This window comes from Passer montanus, unplaced genomic scaffold, assembly GCF_014805655.1.
Source record: "Passer montanus isolate IOZ18808 unplaced genomic scaffold, ASM1480565v1 scaffold3, whole genome shotgun sequence".
In the NCBI taxonomy this organism is placed as follows: domain Eukaryota; kingdom Metazoa; phylum Chordata; class Aves; order Passeriformes; family Passeridae; genus Passer; species Passer montanus.
Genome location: NW_024367707.1, coordinates 3,958,613 through 3,972,987, shown reverse-complemented (window position 1 = coordinate 3,972,987; position 14,375 = coordinate 3,958,613). Strand labels below are relative to the sequence as shown.

The 14,375-nt window shown below is 40.4% G+C and overlaps 1 protein-coding gene across 1 annotated transcript in view; it reads right to left on the bottom strand.

Moving 5' to 3' along the window:
- The window catches only part of APOO (apolipoprotein O), a 28,680-nt gene extending 15,058 nt beyond the window's left edge, over nt 1-13,622 (bottom strand). The window contains exons 1-6 of the mRNA XM_039714312.1: nt 13,569-13,622; nt 9,722-9,829; nt 7,152-7,271; nt 4,498-4,552; nt 3,320-3,415; nt 1,029-1,120 (exon numbers count right to left, since the gene is read on the bottom strand). Coding sequence (XP_039570246.1) covers nt 1,029-1,120; nt 3,320-3,415; nt 4,498-4,552; nt 7,152-7,271; nt 9,722-9,829; nt 13,569-13,577 — 480 coding nt within the window. The 5' untranslated portion in view covers nt 13,578-13,622. The remainder of the gene's footprint in view (nt 1-1,028; nt 1,121-3,319; nt 3,416-4,497; nt 4,553-7,151; nt 7,272-9,721; nt 9,830-13,568) is intronic.
- Between the last annotated feature and the right edge of the window lie 753 nt (nt 13,623-14,375).

Here is a 14,375-nt window from a genome sequence, read left to right as displayed (position 1 = left end):
CTGAGAATAAGCCAAGAGAATTATCTGTATTTAGAGCATCTGAAGCCTGGAAGCAGTAAAAAAAGATTCCATCAAAGATCAGAGTACCACCATGCTGGCAGAGTTCAAACTCAGCAGTTTGACTCTCCCTAAGTCAATGACCTTTCAGTTTTTAAAGAATATTGTATGTTCTTGAGAATATCATATTACCATTCTGACATCTCAGGGTTATTCACAACTGGCCAGTAACTAGACAGCAAATTTACCAAAGGCTGAAATATAAAGAATTTCTGAAAGATGCAAGTATGTGCACTGTGAGTGGTTAAAAGCTGGATATGAAACACGATGTGGTGGAGAACTAAGGAATCTGCCAGTACTAAGAGTGGACAGCAAGGCACATGGTCTAACATGGGGAAGGGCTGTAAGCAATTCTGTGGTCTCTTCAGTTCTTCCTCTCACAGGAAAATAATTTAAGCAACTGCAAGTTAACATGTTTCTTGAGTGCCTGAAACAACAAATCCATAAATAGGGAAGGCATCCGGTAAGTTTGCAGCAGAATCCTTACCCTGTTCCAGAATGTGCATGCTCTCTTTCTTAAAGCCCCAACAAAAAAACCCCAGAAAATGTCAATAACATTTATCTCAAAATGTTATGGTGACTTGTCTATAGAAACCCCTCTTTTTCCTTTCAAACACTGTTTTCATTTGCTCACAAGATATTTCATATTTCCTTAGTATTTTAAGTAAACACAAAAACTGTACTCACCTAGCATATTTATGTTAATTTAGTGTTACATGAGGTTAGAGATTTTAAAAGAAAATAACATTTCTGTAACTGAAGACACTACTGCAGATGTTAGAAAAAAAATATCACTAAAAGGAACATGTCAGATGATCTTTCAGCACAGACTGCATCTGCTTTGACAAAATAACTGTAATTTTGTTAATTGCCACTGACATGGCTTTTAAACATGGATGACCAGTAAATCTGAAGCTAGGCGGCAACAATCAAAGTAAGAGACTTCTGCAAAGAAAAGTATCACCACTGACCTTTGCAATAGCAACCGCCTGCTGAGGGTAATACATGGAGGTACCGATACCCATGAGAGCTGCAGGATACACCAGCTTCTTTATTTTTGAGCCTGTTTTGTAACAAAAAATCAAAAACCACAAACCATTGTTAGAGTATATGTTAGCCAAATCAGCTGAATGGCCCTAATATTTTATTTATAAACATTTTTCTTAAATACATTTTAGTGTATTTTCTCTTCCATCCTACCAGTTCCTTACGAAACAAAATCACTCTGATCAGTAGGGGCCCCCCTATTAGTTTGCTAAACTTTGTAAGCTTCACCAAGATCATATTTCAGATTGGTTGTGCACATAAAATCCTTTGGACATAAACTGCTGACCAAGTCTGGGACTAGGACTGGACACATCTAGGCTTCTCTGAGTAGGAATCTAGAAAGAAAGTCTCTGAATCCTGTGACTCAAGAGGAGGATCTCCCCAGACAGGTCTGTCTGACCCTGTCCTCTATGCAGTAACTGATCAAGTGTACCTTGCTTTGCATCAAATCCTTTCAAACCATTGCTTTATAGCAATAAACACATTACTGCTTCTCCCTTACAAGTGAACTGCATCACTCCATCTGCAACACGAGTTAAAATTAATTATCTCTAATGGCATTTTAAACCAAGCTGGATGACTACACAATATTCACATGATTAAACTTTGAATACCATATTCTCTACTTGGTGAACAGCTGTGCATATTCAAGTGTCATGATCAGACCTTGAGGATTTTATCTGTACCTTCCAAGAGGGCAATTTCTCCACAAAGACCAAGGGAGGGAAGAATAAAATAAAGAGGACTTGTGGTAGCATCAAAATAAAGGGGCACTTCCTTCTATGGTTTGAATACTTTCTGGAAATAACAGTCATATTTTAAACTACTACCAGAAAAAAAAAATGTTTTAAAATTATGTCTCTCATCCTAAAAGATTCACAAATTTAACATTTTTAGTATGAGGTATTTTAATTTTCATTAAACTTAGGATCCTCTAATCTTTCAATTCCAGTCCCAAGATTGCAGTCCCTCCTCTCCCCTCATAAATGATGGAAGCTGATCTCATTCAAGATCACACTACTTGAGAAGCAGGAATATGAAGAAAAAGAACTTCAAACAAGAAAATTACTTTGATTTCAATAGAAAAAAATAGACCAGCAAAAAAAGTGAAGTACTGCTTTCACCAGCATCACTGGAAAATTAAATATTTTGAGGTGCACTTCTAATTTCTACACAGCCAAGTACACACCTCCAGTTCAACACATTCAGGCCCCACAAAAGTTGATTTTTGTCCAACCATGTCCTCACTGGTACTAAAATTCTACAGCTTGAAAGTTCTGTTACCTACATTTCACTGCATTAAGAATATCTCAACGTTAGCACAAAATATTTCTTCACATTTAACATTTCTTAGACTAATGCTTCTATTTATGAAAGCATGAACATTTTTTCAGTAAGTGTGATGAGATAAATGGTATCATTTTTCTGTAGTGCAAAATGTGCAGGCATTTACAGTACTATCTGCAGCATCTCTGCACGTCAACACACAATACTTTGAAAAAGCTCAAATATACCCCTAATTTGACACATATAATAATTCAGGAACATCTGTATTTGACCAAAATTCACTCCTCTGTTGTTTTCTACAGTAACATATGTGATCAAGAACTTCAATAATTAAAAATATTTTTAGGCTAAAAGATACCAAACCAATCCTTTGCCATTTTTGTTATACTGAAATACTACTGGGAAATATGGAAGACTAGATTTTAGTAACAAATACAGCAATGATACAACAGTAAGTGTTGGTTATTAAACACCTTTTCCATCACAATACTTTGAAAAAGCTCAAATATACCCCTAATTTGACACATATAATAATTCAGGAACATCTGTATTTGACCAAAATTCACTCCTCTGTTGTTTTCTACAGTAACATATGTGATCAAGAACTTCAATAATTAAAAATATTTTTAGGCTAAAAGATACCAAACCAATCCTTTGCCATTTTTGTTATACTGAAATACTACTGGGAAATATGGAAGACTAGATTTTAGTAACAAATACAGCAATGATAAAACAGTAAGTGTTGGTTATTAAGCACCTTTTATAAGTTTCTTTATAAGGAAATTTCTTATAAGGAAGTTTCTTTATAAGGAACAGTGTAGAAATATGCTTGTAACAGTTAATTCAGATCTCCTTGTCACAACTAAAAATTAGTACCCTAAAACCCACAAAAAATTACTTATAAACGGTTCAAATGGTTCTCACTTACCTCTAGCAAGAAACAATCCAATAATTCCAGCAAAACTTATCACACCAAGCCTTGGATAAAATCCAGCAGGTGGTTTTTGGAGAAATTCATAGCCCTCTGAAAAGAAGCCAGAACAAAGTGCTTTAATGTAATGTGAAAGTGGTTTTGTGATAAGGAATCACCAATACACGCTGGCAATTGTTACAAAACACAAAGAGTTATCAAAACACATTTAACTATCATGTGCATTTTAGACATGCTGGCAAAAAATTCAAAGCCTTTGAATCTTCTCTAGTGACACATGAATGAAACTGAATGTTGTATTGTATTCACCAATTTTCATAGGAGCTTTGCCTTTGCTCCTGGGCCATCTATTTTGTTTTGCTCTTTGCATCTCAACTATATCTTTTTCAAATTAGTGATTAAAAACCTTTGCAAAATGGAATTTTACAGTTACATGTTAACAATAACTAGTTTCAGTAAAATATTGTAAAAAACCAAATCACAGAACAATGGAAAGACACAGCAAAAACAAAGTGCACTCTAAGATGGGAGTCTGGTGGAGGAATGGAAAATTATGGAAAATCTTCCATGCTAACAAGTTCAGAAGACTGAAACTGCTAAGTTTAAAGAAAAGAGGTGCAGTATCTGAAATGAACTCTACAAAGAATCCATGCTCAGCTCTGGAAAGCCCAAGTATGAAAGGATGCTCCCAAAACCAAAAACAAATTAAAATTCTTTTGGATTAATTCAAAATTCTTAGGAGATCCATGGAAGCAAACCAAAATGAAAAGGCTAAACATTACAAACAAAAGACCTAATGCTTGCAACAAGTAATAAACTTTACAGGAAGTTTCAGTTACTAAGCTGGGTCAAGTAAATACTGCTGGAGGCTGGGTCAAGGAAATACTGCTGGCTGGGAATAAATTGTGAGGGGCTTTCCCCTTCTCTTCCTGCATAACTAATTTTTAGTGACATTGATAAACATAAATCTGGGTCTCAGATTTTAATTGCTTAGAAATGTAGTGTCATAAGTGACCCACAAAGAAAATTCAAACAGATGTGCAGTGGAAATAAATTAGCCTTAAATGCATTAGAAATTATACATATAATGATGCTTAATGTAATTCCTTGTAAACTGAAGATATTGTACAGTCCTGCATTTTAAATTGCTAGTTAAGAAAACTAAGCTGATTTACCTCTACCATGCTCAACAGCTTTTTCTAACTGAGGCATAGCTTTGGCATAAAGATCCTAAAAAAAAAAAAAGAGAACAAGGGTAAATAGATACCAAGTAAGTAAAATATTAACTATAGACTGTAACTGAGCTGACAAAGAAAGGAGGAAAAAAAACCAAGAAAGAAAAAAGTGATGTCCCTACAATAATTTATTTTTATTCCCACTTCCACCCTTCACTTATAGGGCTGTGCTTGCTCAATGTTACATTTAGTATAACTTACAGATTTTTCTCAAAGGACTCTTTGGATAGAGACAAAATACAGTACTTTGAAACACAGATGTCAATCTCAGTATTTTATTGAGATCAGGCAACTGAAACTCAGAATTATCTTGGGTTTCTCAGTGTATGCAGGTATTGCAAAAATACTTGAGGTGATACAAAGAAAAGAAGTAAAACACTGCAATAAATTCCTTCCTCACACTTCAAAGAGGTATGTGACTCATTCTGCAAGGAGATAAACTCCACTTTCCAGGAGACTGTCTTAGGCTAACAAGACTGCATTTTGAAGTGAGTTGGAAAATTAGATTTTCACAGATGTCCGAAGCAAATCAAAGACACTGCATCAACCCCACAGACCAGTTCTACATTTTTTTCAGTCCGAGAATATTGAGGAAATAAAATAATGCAGGCTGGCTTTTATCAAAATAGAAAAAAAAAATCTCAATAAAAAGAACGTGCTAATTGTTATTTACACTAATAATGCTGCAGAGGAGCAGTGTAAGGCTGTATATAAATAAACATAAACATATATGCCCAAAGCTAAAGCAGAGAATAATCTTGCAATTCCACCTGAGCTGCATCTGTGCAGAAGTGAATGCATTTGTTTAGGATACTGTATGGGGACATCTTTAGAACTTTCATCTCCTCACTGCCAAGAGTGATGTAAAAAAGCCCACCTGGCATGAAAATAAAAAAGCATTAGCACGTGACACACAACATAACTTTAAATGGATGTTGGTCTTATTAAAAGTCAATTTAAGAAGAACTTGCTCTAAAGACCCCAGAGATGAAGCCTTATCTTCTGTTATAACTGAAATATAATTGGATTATTTATATATCTGAGTTTTGAGCTGCATTTCCACTACAGTTAAGTAATTTGGAAAATAAAATGGATATACAAACATACCCAATTTCGTTTGGATTATCCTGGGTTATCTGTTTGATTTTAAAGACAGCTGAGACACACCTAAATACTATTTTCTTCAACATAGCAGGAATGTGCAGGGGATGTAAAACCAAAGCTACCTCTGACTACAGTTAAGCAATATTGTCCCAAACCCATAAAGTTTACATGCCCACTTCATAAAATGAGTCAGTAAACCACTACCAGGAAATGGCTTCTTGTGTGTGAGCAGAAGAGCACAGCTTATGTCAATGATCACCAGACAGACAAAAAAAAACCAAAACAAATAGGATGACAACAGGTCAGCAAGACATCAAGCAAGGTTAAAGGATAAACTCCTCTCCAATTTCACTCCCCTGTTAGGGTCACCACAGGCACCAAGCAAAACCCATGTGTTCAGGAGGCCTGTGGAAAACTCCCCTTCCCCTGCCAAGCTGCAGCCAGTGCTCCTGTTGGGAGCACCTGAAACACCAGACTGAGGAACTCTGAGAAAATGTTTCAGTCAGTCCTGTTAAAGGCAGCAGCACACAGAACTTCCAGGCAGAAAGGACACCCCAATCTGAACAGCTTGGCTTTCAGTGGAGAGCTGGGCACACAGCTAGCAGCTCAAGGGGATTCACAACAGGCAGAGGGCAAAGCAGAGGATCACCTACAGCTGCCAAGAGACAACCACAGGGCAAGGATTCTCCCACCTCAAAAATAAACCTCAACATTTCCTGGGCAGGAAAGAGCAAGAAAGCTGTCCTGGGGCTTTGCAATCTAACACCAACAATTAAAGCCTTGATCACAAAAATATTGGTTTTCCTCTCTGCAACAGAGCCTATTTTTGTATTTAATGACTATTTACGCTAAACATACTACCTAATAAAATATATAAGAGAAAGGTCTGGGGATTAGGTTTACCAGTACTTAGTGGCCTGGGATTTTCTCTCTTCCAGAGAGCTGCATTCCTTCCCTCAACATTCCAGTTCAACAAATACTGATTTATTTTTTGCTAAGTTGTGTTTTGTCACAGTTGCAGCAAGGGCAACTTGGTTTTGCTGCTCCAAAACACACTGCTTGATAATTTAAGGCCTCCTCGAGCATGAAAACTGCAAATACCACACTCCAATCTCCCTCAGCCACAGAACCAGTGCCAAATCCAGATATCCCTAGGTATATTTAAGCCTAAAGTTCACTTCAGAAAACAATTCTATGCCTTAGTTAATTTTAATTCTTTAGAAGGAGAACTCCTAAACCCAGGGTTTAGTTCAGCAAATTAGTATAAAGACACAAATGGTTCTGTGTGACAAAGGGGTAAACATTACGACCTGAACTGTGGAAAATTTTAATCAATGCAGAAAACTTTCAGTGATGCCATATTTTTGAAAAATGCTGTTGCAGCTATCAGCTTTTACTTTGCTGCTACCTGTTAATTCCAACTCAGAAAAAACAAACCACAATCCCAGCTGGAACTTTATCCACAGCAGCTGCAATACAAACCATTATACCTGACACCAGGATGTATATGGCTCCATAACATGCCGTAAACGGGAAACCCCCTCCTCCAATTCAGTTCTGGGATTCTCCACATATTTAGTCTCACGAGCTGGGGAGGAGTACAGTGACAGCTGTGAATATTAGCAAACAAGATGTTAAAAACAAAGGTGCAATTGTGTAAGTAGGTCTTCAGGGCATGAACAGTCTAAGCAGAGAACACCTAACACCGTGCTTACTACATAAACAATGCATAATAAAAATTCACACAGCTCTGAGACAACCATTATGAGCAAAGTTTAATTATACAGCACGTAATTATGATGAAGATGACTTCTAACTGCTATACAATTCATTCATAGCTGCTATATGATCCAAGTCACAAGTTATAAATGAATATTAAACTAGTTTAATAAGAACACACAACATAATTGTGAAAAATGTTTCCCACCTTAATCAGCACTTCTGGTTCCCAGTTAACATACTGAATGTACTAGAAATCACAACTAATCATTTTCTATATATGCACAAGGCATCATTAAAGAGCCTAAGCAGCTTCTAACAAAGGTAACATCCAATACACATGTGCCTGTTTGTTACTGAGCAGGAAAAAGGTACAACATCCCAACCTTTGGTCATGACCCACATCAGCAATTGACAGCATTAATGGCACCCTGGCACTGAGCAAAGAGGAACTGCAGGGAGCAATGGGCACCTTCACATAATAAATGCTAAAACAGCCTGTTTAGGGTTTAGAATCACCACAACATTTACTACAATTATCTAAGCATATCTGAAACTGTATTCCATTAAAAACACCCTTGAGTTTGTACTCAGGGTACAAACAAGAAGATGAACAGCAAAGCTCAGAACAAAACAAAACCTATTAAAATTTCTAGCAGTTTATATACTACACAGATGTTTAGTATAAAGAGCTTATATTTTACATCATATTTATACTCCATTTAGTAGTTTATTATAATCTGATGATTACAAGTATTGCTGCATTAAAATGCAGCTAGCTCTCTTTTCAAGATCAGCTGGAAAAGAACTGCCTCTCTGTCATAATTTTAAAAGCTGCTAACCATAACATAAATTACAGCAAATTTATCCAATAATTGTGCAGCTGGATTTCCCATGACACTTTGAAAGACAAGGATTTTCAGCCTCACTTCCCTAGGAAACCTGGTCATCCCTGGCAATCACAGTCACAAGCTGAACTTTGATCCTGTTGGACAACCTAACAGCAATGCCTGGCACAAGGACAGAAGCCTCAGAGATAAGGAAATTCCCATATATTTTATGAAACTAGACAGCTGACACAGTAGAGATCCAAACTAGCAGCCTGTGAATGGCAAGAAAGGCAGCCAAAACTCCATGGCTTGCACATTCTGCTGTGCTGGAGCTGATGGCAAGCCCATTACTCAGCTCACATGAACTGCAGGCTGCTGCCTCACCAGTGACTCAGGCCAGCAGAGGCCGGGCACGCCATGGCCCAGGCTGAGGCTCCCAGCCAGGAGCCCCCTGCAACTGCAGCTCCTCTCCCTCTGTACAGGGAGCTGCCAGCCACACCAGTGTGCACAAACACCAGCCTGATCTACTCCCAGTGCTCAGGGTACAACACTTCAGCTTGCATGCTCTCAAGCATGCTCTCAAGCAGTTGTTTAAAAATAAAATATATAAAACTGGATTTAGTTATGAACTAATTATTTTGATTTTTTTAGTGTTCGAGGTTTTAAAAGCCTGTGCAACAATGCTGGTGAGTCTACAGTCTGACAGGATATTTTAAGGCTCTACTTATAACCAAAGCATGCTCTCAAGCAGTTGTTTAAAAATAAAATATATAAAACTGGATTTATTTATGAACCAATTATTTTGGTTTTTTTAGTGTTCGAGGTTTTAAAATGCTGGTGAGTCTACAGTTTGACAGGGTATTTTAAGGCTCTACTTATAACCATGACATTTGTAACATCTTAAAGAAATGAAAACATAATAGGTTATACCACTACTTATTGTATTTGTTGTTGATTAGGTCTAAATACTGTGGAGAAAGGAAAATTGATAAAATTCTGCAGGCTACTATGGTGGATTCAAAGTATTGCCAGACAAGAATTTTGATAATAAAAAAGAGAGTATTTTTAGAAATAAAACATTCTGATTCACTGTTTTAGTGGAGAACATAAATGAATTTTTATTAGAATTTACCAACACTACTTACAATAAAAAGTAAGTGATATTATCTGGATAAAAAGCAAAGAAAATATTCCTGTGGATTTGAAATATAACCATAAGTAAATCTACAAACATGAAAATGTAATTTCTGAATGAAGAATAACAGGCTTTAATGTAGGAAAAAGATCTTACACACAAACAAGCCTGACCCTATCAAGTGAAGGTCATCAAATGCCATGCCCAAGTAAAAGTAAAATTGTACATACATCTTTGTTGAGGAAAATTGAGAAGCAAATTTAAAGGCATGACTACAAAAGGTGACAAAGATGTACCTAAATGTTCTCATACATCAAAACACAATGTTTTCAGAATTCTTTAGATAGAAGAGCACTAAGACTCTAACCACACTTACCTCCTCAGTTTTCAGCAACTCCTTTTTGGAAGTCTTCTCTGAAGAAGCAGCATAGACCTGGACAGAGAGCAAGCTCAGGCTGACAGGGGCGGCCCCCAGCCGAATGACCTGCAAACATGACCGGAGGACAAGGACATCACGATGTGCAAACAAAACTGCAGCGTGTCTGAACATCCCAGGTGGACAATGTTTATGTCCCTCTACATGGTCAAATGTGATCTCAATAGATGCTTGGAAATTAGGAGAAAGGAGGGTCAGCAGTACACAATCTAATGCTCTCAGGCACTGATATGGTAACATCTAAATCACTCAGGTGGTGATTGGAAAAGCCTAACACTAAAGGAGGCAGTAGAAATAAATGTTAATCTCATCAGTTTTCATCTCACAAAAAAGATCTTGTTTTCTCTTGTTTAAAATAATTTTTGTATTAACTTTCTCAGTTTAAATAGAAAGATTATATTAATATTTTAAACAATTTTGTGAATGCCCATAGTACCTCCATTTTTCCATAGTTAGTACCAAGAAGTTCAGTGTTTTACTTCTACTTAATATCTGCGTATAGATTTAGGAAAACAAAGAGACAGCTATAAATACTAGAACAAAATCAATACTTTCTAAGAATTTTAGGAATGTCTCCTACTTTCTGTAAGAAACATGAATTACTTGACCGTTTTTTGAATACTTTAAATTCAATCCAATCACACAACACAACCACCACGAGTAAGGTGGATGTAGTTCTTCCAATATTCAGGACCTATGCTAAACTCAATTTCTTAATGGGAAAGTCTACTTCAACTTAAAAACAGAAGAAAAAAAATCTTAGCTGCACAGTAAATCAAGAATGCCCAGAGAGCATTTTCAGCAAGTGCACATCTTTGTCAATGGCAAAGTATAACTCCAGAAATGTCAGCTGAAATGGGAAAGCTTTCAGTGTCTCATACTCCTGCTACTGCTCAGGGAAAAGTGCAGAGTTACACCAGGCTGTGTGTTGCTGGATCAGGTTACAGCACAGTGGATCTAACACCAAACTGGAGGCGTCTGGCTCCTCTCCAGAAGTCCTGCTGCTCACCTTGCCCTAGCTTTGGTGGCCGGATGCTTCCACCGTGAGGCAATTCACCTCTCGCCAATTTGGCAAAAGATTAACCCTGAAAGAGAAGCGGAGAGCTTTGTGCGGGCTTAGCAAACGGAACCCTTCCACGAGCCAGCCTGACAAGCACCACAGGAACTGCGTGGGACAGGGGAGGAGAAAGGAGAAGGCAGCAAGGCCTCTTCCTTTCCACACACTGACCCAGCTGCTGTGACACTGGAGCCGTGGTGCAGCCATCCCCCTTCACGCTGTGACGGTGGCAACCAGCCCAGCCACAGCACAATTGCTCTGTCTGTTGCAGAACTGCTACAAAATAGCTTTAAAATTATCCACACCACATCAGCTTACTGCAGGCAGTCGAGCATTTGCAGCTTAAATTTCTTCCACTGCCTTGCAGGTGGAATGTTTATTAAATGTAACCAATAGACCTCCCACTATACAGCTGTCAAACTTCCTGAAAATGTTCACTTAAGTGTAGAGAAACAGCACACAAGAACTAGGTCACAGGATTGCTCTTCTGGAAGACATAAGGGATCTGATGGGTCAAAAGGTATGGAAAAAACTTGCTTAAAATGCAAGTTTTTCCTTGTCTGAATTTATGGACTCATTACTACATCACTATAAATGAAACACCACAATGACTGGTTCAGCTGTTTCACAGCCAAGGAAAGACAAGGATAATCTTTAATAGTGTTTGCTTAAACACTTTTCACATACTTCCCTTAGCCAGGACAAAAACAAATGCTACTAACCATCAATAGCTGTAGAGTTTATTTCCTCAATCTGTCCTTTTTTCACTGCAAAACTGTTCTGTCACTGAAAAGGCAAAAATCTAAATGCATTTTCTTTCTGAAATATGTTTTCAAACAGTGTAAAAGGTGCTAAGTGCCACCAGAAGAAACAGTAATACCAAATATTTGATATTTGAGATTTTTATATAAAGACACAAACAGCAGAGCAGAAGACTGGAAGCACCTGGGTTTCACAAAACAGTATCAGTGACCACAGAACTACTCAGACTGTTGTGTTAACATAACAGACTGAAATGTTAACTGTTTATATTATCAAGTACAGACATTTTCCATTGGTTTTAATTTTTAACAAAATGAAACTAACCTCTGAAAGTGCAAGTTGAATCTCTTCTTAAATGTGCTGTTCAAGTCATACTGCAATGGTCTCCTTATGGGACAGACAGAACTGCTGCTGAAATACTGCAAATTTGCATACACAGAAGTATTTGGGAGTATGAAAGATCAACTGCTGTACTTTTTGCTTCCAGAACTCCCTTTAGGATCTCATTTTTGAATTCCCTACTAACCACATATTACTAAACCAATTGCTTTAGTAAAACATTTGGACTGATTGAGCTGTGCCTTCACTCTGCCAGTCTTGCAGCCACTCAGTATCAGAAAAGCAGAGCCAACATTCTTTTCTATTGGCAATGCTCTGCAGTTATTTTAAGCAAAAATAGACACATTTACTCCTCTCTAGCTAAGAATTCAACTTTATCTTTAGACACCAGATAGGAAAAGCTTGAGCATACTTTTGAGAAGGCTGATACTGGTCCTGAAGAATGAAAACACTTCATTTTTCTCAGATTTTTCAAATCTTCCTCCTATTTCTCAACTCAAACTATAAAAACATAAAACCAAAATCCAAATTCTTGAACACTCCTGTCCCTGAAGCACAAATATCCTGGACAAAAGCCACCTTCCCTTTGGCTCTCAGAGGCACAACATCAGGTTGGCCTGAAGCACCTAAATCCTCACTGCTGTACAAAAGTACTAATACACTAATATACATAGTGCCCAAATGCACGTGCTCACATATAAACCCTCTAATGACAATTATGGAATTCCCAATGATTCTGAGCAAGAATTCCAACATTAAAGCGCAAAAAGAACAAGGAATCTGTGACAAGAGCAGAGCAAGCAAAGGCTCAGCACATCAGTACCACAGACTCACAGAACTGTCAGGGTTGGGTGGGACCTCTGGAGACCATCCAGTGCCACCCCCTGCCAAGGCAGGGTCACCTGGAGCAGGTGACACAGGAACATGTCCAGGTGGGTGGGCTTTGGATGCCACCAGAGACACTGCACGACCTGGGCAGCTGTTCCTGGGCTCTGCCACCCTCAACGTAAAGAAGTTCTCCCTCATGTTGAGATGGAACTTCTCGTGTTTCAATTACATATTAGTATTTGGTATACTCAGTATACTGAGATCTAGATATATTATCAGTATTTCACACAGAAAATGGTACCAAGGTTAAAGGAATAGCACGAATCGAGCATCACCAGGTTTTGGTGGGGTTTTTTTTAAGCAAGCAGCCGTAACCAGGTCCAGGCTGTCTCAGAGCTGGAGCGGTCCCCTCTGACGGGACCCGGGGCCGCTCCAGTCGGAGGCAAAGACCTTGGAGGCGGCGAGAGCGCAAAGATCTTCCCGCGGCTTCCACCGCCAGCCTTCACGCACCAGGAGGGAGCCTTTCCAAGACCGGACTGACACTTGGAAGCGACAGGAGCACAAAGCCGAGCTCCGCGGTGCCGCAGCCCCGCGCCGCCGGCAGCCGCTGCAGACAGCCGCGCTCCGGGCAGCTCCCCGCCAGCAATGCGCCTCTTTTCCTGCAGCGCCGGGGGCACGCGGCTCTGCAGCGCTACAGGGAGCGGCGAAGCGGCTGCAAGGAGAGCACTGCGAGCCTGCGGAGGGTTAAGAGGCAGAAAAGCGCGGGGAGCGCCGCGGGCCCGGCCCGGGACCCTTCCTCACCTTGAACATGGCGGCGCCGGGCGCGCGGCGACGGGGCGATGGCGTCACCGCGGCGTGACGTCAGGCGGGCGGCCCCGCCCGGGAAGCGGCGGGGCTGGAGCCGCCCTTGGGAATGGAGCGGCCCTTCGGGAACGGCGCCTCGGGGCTCGTGTGGGGCGAAAGTGGAGCCGGGGCGCCGAAAGCGCTTACACAGCAGCCCTCAGCCCCGCGGCATGGCTCGGGGTGTTGCCCCGCAGCCTTTATAGAGAAGGTCCGGCCGCTCAGGGGTCACAGAATGAGTCAGGTTGGAAAAGAGCTCTGAGGGCGTCGAGTCCAACCCGCTACCGAACACCAGCCCGCCAGCTAAGCGTGGCACTGAGCGCCACAGCCAGCCTTTGCCTGACCCCTCCAGGGACGGAGGCTCCAGCAGCAGTCCATTCCAATGCCAACTCGCCCTTTCTGCGAAGGAATTCTCGCTCAAGTCCCACCTAACCCTTCCCCGGCACAGCTGGAGCCCGCTGGTGCCGCGCAGGCTCCTGCGAAGGGCCCGAGCCGCAGCTGCCGCCCTCCTCGGGGGCTGCAGGGAGCGGTGAGGGCGCCCCGGGCCCCCTCAGCCCGCTGGGCACCCCGGCTCCCTCAGGCTGCCCGCAGCGCTCCTGCCCCGGCCCTGCAGCAGCGGCAGCGCTCTGCTGGCTCTGCACAGCAGCCTGCTGCTGCTTCTGCTTGGGGTACAGTTAATTCCCTTCACAGTGGCCGTGTATTGGATTAGTGCTGAACACAGGGCTGGTAATACAGAGATGTCTTTGTTACTCATGTTATAAATGAGAA